Consider the following 6,080-nt stretch of genomic DNA (forward strand, 5'->3'; position numbering starts at 1 on the left):
AATAAAAATGTATCATGTCTTCAAAGTCAAAAACCTACATCCTCTTCCCCCAAAATGTCTATTTCTCTGAAAAATGTGACTTTGGTGTTTCTAATTGGACAGACTACATGGAACCATGAACCCTATGAATGCCACAAAATCGAATAGACATATGTGTTTTGTTTTGAAAGGCAGATTTAATTGAGGAATGTTTACAATCCATCCATAGGCCTGTCTGTGTGTTGCTGGGCAAGCGGGTTACAATGGCTGGCCATCTGTGGCAGTCTGAATGAGTACATATCAGCCTGGGAGGAATGCTCGGATCATCAGAACACAGAACTGCTGATGAGGGGAAATATTTGCCCGGGATCGACTGATATGCATTTACAGAGGGCTCTATATCACCAATGCATAGATACAACAACAAAAACTGATCCCAGCTGCATTACTCTCCTGTTACAAACTCCTGTTTGGACATGAAGTGGTTTTACAAACTTTGAAAACAAGGACCTATTTTCCCCATGTTAAAACACAGGCAGGCTGTTACTGTAAAATCTATGATTACTATGATTACCACAGTATCCCAATCTATCGATTGGTGGTGCATTGTTGCTGAATGTAGCCCATATTAGCTCAACTCAAATCACTGGCCTTCTACAGTTCAATATTAATTTCAATAGAAGACTCCATGGTCGTTATGCCTGGCCTAGCCTAGTCAATAACGCGCTGGTATGAAAGTGGTGCAATACCCCTCTATAATGACAGTATGTGTCGAGCTGCACAGTATATGTGTTGATCCTTTGGAGGTTTTGATGAAATACCGTCTGCCACCTGTGACAATAGAGAAGCTGCCAGACGCACATTGTGCTCCTTGGCAATGGCTATTGACGGGGATCAGCGGCATTGTGTTCCAGCGGCCGCACCATTTAACACTTTGACCACACTGACCCAAGTTATTTAAATATATAAACCTTGGGCAGTAGATATCCTAACAGAATACTTATTATTATTGATACAGTAATTGATTGCAGGCTAAGTCAAGTCAACATCACTCGCATTGTAATTGGTGAGCGTAAAAGTGGCTACTTGTCGTTCCCAAATAAGCATAAGGACAGGGTGGATGGATAGACTCCCCAAGCCTTGGCCACTTGAAGCAATATCCGGTGGTCACTGAAGCTATCCAAATTTTGAAAGGGTTGGAAAATCCTACAGACCTTCCCAGGTTGAAAGATCCCTCCCCTTCCCTCTCACTCCCCAGCTCTGACAGCTTACCAATCTCCTTTGACAGCGGCCGGCCAAAACTTTTTTCCGGAAGCGTCGCGATCTGCGTTCTCTTCTTTTCTCCCGCGGGGTTCGAGGCCAAGCGTGCGCGTGAGAAAGAGAGCGAACAAGAGAGAGAGACAACGCGAGGGTGAGCAAAGCGAAGCTAGTCTAAGGGCGCGTGTGGAACCTGGAGATGGGGTCCCGCAAAGCGCAGCCGCTGCGTCCCGTGCCCAGCCATCGGTACTGTCACATTGTGTGACCATCCATGAGTGCACGCGTAGGGGAGGGTGGGGGCGGCGTCGCCCACCCGTCAACCCCCCGTCACCTCTCATCCCACCCTGCCACCCTGCTCTTCCGAAATTCCACACCAGGACTCCAAAATTGTGCATGGCGTCTCCGTGCGCAGGGGGGAATGATGGCCTTGACAATGTTGGAGAGTAGGCCTAAATGCATATAGATGAGTTATATTACAGGACTGGATGTTCCTCTCCCATATTATCTGTACTATCTGAACATCTTCTTTGTGCACCTTGTATATTTTTTGTAGTACTCTATTTTACATTTGTGCTATCTGAAAATAATATATATATATATATATATATATATATATATATATATACATATCACATCTCATGATTAAGTGCTGGGATGTGCTTCCTCAGGCCCACTAACACAGCCACATGATTTACCAACATCTGACCACCCACCATCACCCAAATTGTGAAATGCAGCTTTGCTAAAATGTGTCTCAATGATCAGACAGTATATCAAATATCTAATATTTTTATTTCACGAGTTTTTAAAACACACACATCCTCTGTAGGTCATTGCATAAGCCTTTACTCATAGTACTCTACTGTGATTCTGCGAATGCCATTGTCAGTGTATTTACAATGTTATCTCTTCATTACCAACATCACAATTCCATAGGAGCAATCTGTCTGTCTGTCTGTCTGTCTGTCTGTCTGTCTGTCTGTCTGTTTGCAGGCCTGTCTTTGCCTGTGAGGGGTCAGTGGCCATGTGTGAATATTGGCCACTAGATGGTGTAGTGACTCCAGTGACTGAAGCGGGGAAGGAGAGCTTCTGTGCATGTCTGGAGTGGACTACACAGTGTTTACACATATTTATGATTCGGTGTGTTTGTGTGTGTACTACTTATGTTTTGCACGTCTGTGTGTGCATATGCACGCTATGTCTATAGCTCCCCCGTCCTCACACCGCCTTGCTGCAGGTGGACCCAGACGAAGAGGACGACAACAACTTCTCATTCTTCTTGTTCTGCTGCAGAGTCTTGTCTTTGGAAGAGGTTGAGGAACAGTTTGCACCCTCCCCTTTCTGTTTCCCCCCTCTGCGCCGTGATGACGGGCACCGAGCGATAGCCTTGGCGACCAGGTAGGCCAGTTCGGCCATGTTGAGTGCCATACAGACGCAGGAGGAGGCGGCCATGAAAACAGTGAAGACAGTTTTTTCTGTGGGGCGGGAGACAAAGCAGTCCACCACATTGGGACAGGGCCACTGGTCACACTGGACCAGCCTGGGCATCTGGAAGCCGTCGTACAACACGTATAGAGCATACCTGGAGAACGAAGGTGAAGATAAAGGCTTAGAACTACAGATGTAGCCTCTTTATTTGAGCCAGTTGGCAACAGCTGGTAAATAATCAGGAAATGTGAATCATTATGTGGATTATAATTAATGGACATTTTTGTAGGGGTTGATATATTTTTCGTAAAGGGAAAATCATGTCTGACATTTCAAAGTGTAAATGACAAACTTCCGAAGCCTTTTAAACCTCAAATACACTACAAGATTTACATTTCCTGCATAGCAGGAACATTCTCCTGCAACAGGGTGATCAAATTAAGATCCTATACTTGTACATGGTGATGTCGTGAATCTTGAGGAAGTGTATCTACATCTTATTCTTAAGCGTTTTATGTAGTGGAGGTGGTTCATTGAGCTACACTCAAGTAACTTGTCTGCCTGAAATAAAGGCTTGTTAGGCTTTACTCAGGGAGCTCACACAGTACGTACATGAAGCCTCCCTCGAACAGCAGGCGGAAGACCAGACTACAGGCGTACGTCCACCACAGCGGCCCGGCGATTGGCAGCCTCCGCCTCCTCAGACTCTCTAGCTCAGCCTCCTGGGCCGCCTGGGCCTTGTCGCTGCGGCAACGCCCCCCGACTGAACCCTGCTGCAGGACCTGGCGTTTGTCGGTGTGATGACGGTAGGCCACGTACATGGCGACGAGGAGAGCGGGCGTGGAGACGAAGATAAGCTGCAGACACCAGAGCCTGATGTGGGACACGGGGAAGAAGTGGTCGTAGCAGACGTTCTCGCAGCCCGGCTGCAGGGTGTTGCAGACAAAGTCGCTCTGTTCGTCCCCCCAGACGCTTTCGGCCGCCAGGACCAGCACGGTGACCCGGAAGATGAAGAGGACAGAAAGCCACACCTTCCCCAGGCTGGTAGAGTGGCGGTTCACACCAGCCAGCTGGGCGTACAGGGTCCCCCAGGTCATCTCTCCTGCTCCTCTGGCCCAGAACACACACCTACCCTGTGGAGAGACCAGAGGAGAGAGGGGGTGAGGGCTGGATCGAAGTAGGGAGAGTTGGAGGGAAGAGAGAGGAAGGAGGAGAAAATAAAACATTAGATACAGGGTCCCCAAGCTCATCGTTCCTCTGCTGCCCAGGAACAATCCACTCTACTCTGGGGAGAGAGGAGAGGAGAAGGGGGGTGAAAGTTGAGGTTAAAAAAATAAATAGAGAGGGAGGAGAATAAGAATGAGATGAGAGGAGGAGGAGAGAGAGAGACAGAGAGAGAACTGAATACAGTTGCTTGGCTAGACCAGTGCCAATGTTGTAATGAACTATTGATCCAGCCAACATTTCTAATGTACTACACTCTTAGAAAAAAAGGGGTTCTTTGTCTTTCCCCATAGGAGAACCCTTTTTGGTTCCAGGTCAAACCCTTTTGGGTTCCACGTAGAACCCTGGTAAGGGTTCTTCATGGAACCGAAAAGGGTTCTACCTGGAACCAAAAGGGTTCTACCTAGTACCAAAAAGGGTTCTACAAAGGTTTCTCCTATGGGGACAGTCGAAGAACCGTTTTAGGTTCCCCCTAAGAGTGTACCGCTGCACTATATAGCCGTACTAAGTTTTTATAACTGCACTATAACTGCACGTTACATTCACCTCTCGAAGACACCCAATATTCACATCAATGCGGTTTACATGTTATAATAATAAAATATCAATAAGTTGAAGTGTTATATTTTTAATTCACTTCATAAGTTGTTTTTAAATTGACTTTGACATTCAATGTGTAATGAAAAGCGCTATATAAAATACATATATTATTATTATGATAGGTAAATTCAAGACATTGTGCAAGATGAAATTATTATTTTCAACCCCACAATACTTCCATCATGTGATAACAAAAATACATTTTACATAACACATCTCCAAAGTTTTTAAAATGTTCCATCTAATGAAACAAATAGAGAAAAAGAAGTCAGCTGACAGAGAAGAGAACAACACATCAACCTGTCTTCCTCACCTTTTCTCTCCTGAATGTCAGGGAGGCTCCATGTACCCCCACTTCTCCTGCTTGGTTCACTCTGCCATAGTCAGATCCAACAGAGCTCCAGGGAGAGACCGTCTAGGGTGAGACGCAGTCCACTGATTTACCGCTGACTAGACCTGATGTGCTCTGAGCGCTCTCAAAGACGCACCTGAACTTGTGGATTCACCTACGTGACGTCAGTTTCGGGGCGGAGCTGAAATCTGGAGCGACAACAAGTGCAGTTTGAGTGAGTCTTGAGCTGATGTTCCTATGTATAAGAAACACAGCCATAGATGTTGTGCTGATCTGCATCTTTCTCTGCTTCACTCAAATATATTTGTGTGTGTGTGTATATATACTGACTGAGGAGGAGTTCATTCAGTCAGTTTATCAAAAGAGGTTTTGTTTTGTTTTCTTGTGGTTCTAACCAAACAGTGAATCCCACATTGGGTGATTATACTTTTTTTGGTGTGTGGATGCACAAACCTGGTCTTGATGTCTTTACACTCAAATGTGGTCAAATTGTTGACCTCAGGGAATGTTTTACACACTATGAATTTGTAGCTAAATCTAGACTTAAACACTCCACAAAACACATTGAACCCTACCCCAACACAATCCCATCCCACCCCCATCCAGGTGCTTGCAAGATCCAGTTTGTTCATGCACCTTGGTTGAACTGCATTGTAGCAGTATACAGCATTTCATCCCAAACACTCCCCTTCTGTCTGAGTGGCTCAGTGGACTAGGTGAAACACTTTCCTTTCTATTCATCTCTCTGTTCCCTACTCTGTTCTTCCCTCCCTTCATACCTCACTACCAAACTGCTCCCACCAGATTGGGTTTCCCTAATTACCCCCATCCTGTCCCATCAGGATAACAGCAGGGCACAGTGAGGACACACACACACACACACACACACACACACACACACACACACACACACACACACACACACACACACACACACACACACACACACACACACACACACACACGGTTATCTCCTATTTCTTGGGGATTGGGGGCGGATGCCCAATGGTAGATTGGGTGTGGACAGAGAAGAGGGGCTGAAGGGGGGGTCACAAACCCTGCTGAGGGCAGAGGAAGGAGGGGGTACAGGGCTCGATAGGGCTGAGGTGGGGTGGGTAGTGAGTACAGGCATGGCTTTGTGTGGCTCCTTTTGGCGACAACAACAGTTCTGTTTACCAACGAGGTGAGTTGACACTGGGGTCTGGTGCTGCATGACAAGAGACACAACCAGAGTGATGAT

The 6,080-nt window shown here is 46.3% G+C and overlaps 1 protein-coding gene across 2 annotated transcripts; it reads right to left on the reverse strand.

The window, feature by feature from the left end:
* Window positions 1-2,038: 2,038 nt before the first annotated feature.
* LOC129859878 (gap junction beta-2 protein-like) lies at window positions 2,039-5,145 on the reverse strand. Of its 2 annotated transcripts, none has more exons than XM_055930102.1 (3): window positions 4,802-5,145; window positions 3,277-3,797; window positions 2,039-2,818 (listed from the first exon to the last, which is right to left on the reverse strand). In XM_055930102.1, exons 2-3 carry the CDS (start codon window positions 3,759-3,761, stop codon window positions 2,455-2,457), a joined length of 849 nt encoding a protein of 282 aa, XP_055786077.1. In that variant the 5' UTR covers window positions 3,762-3,797; window positions 4,802-5,145; the 3' UTR covers window positions 2,039-2,454. The 2 variants fall into 2 exon arrangements, with proteins under 2 accessions (XP_055786077.1, XP_055786078.1); XM_055930103.1 differs by having other exon boundaries at window positions 3,277-3,831.
* Window positions 5,146-6,080: the final 935 nt, after the last annotated feature.

The sequence above is a fragment of the Salvelinus fontinalis genome, chromosome 7 (genome assembly GCF_029448725.1).
Source record: "Salvelinus fontinalis isolate EN_2023a chromosome 7, ASM2944872v1, whole genome shotgun sequence".
Classification (NCBI taxonomy): domain Eukaryota; kingdom Metazoa; phylum Chordata; class Actinopteri; order Salmoniformes; family Salmonidae; genus Salvelinus; species Salvelinus fontinalis.

Excerpts from the sequence above, each read along its gene's own strand:
- LOC129859878 (XM_055930102.1), bottom strand. The coding sequence starts at position 3,761 with ATGACCTGGGGGACCCTGTACGCCCAGCTGGCTGGTGTGAACCGCCAC. Across the intron at positions 2,819-3,276 it reads CTGTTCGAGGGAGGCTTCAT|GTATGCTCTATACGTGTTGT; the intron begins GTACGTACTGTG and ends TTCGTTCTCCAG.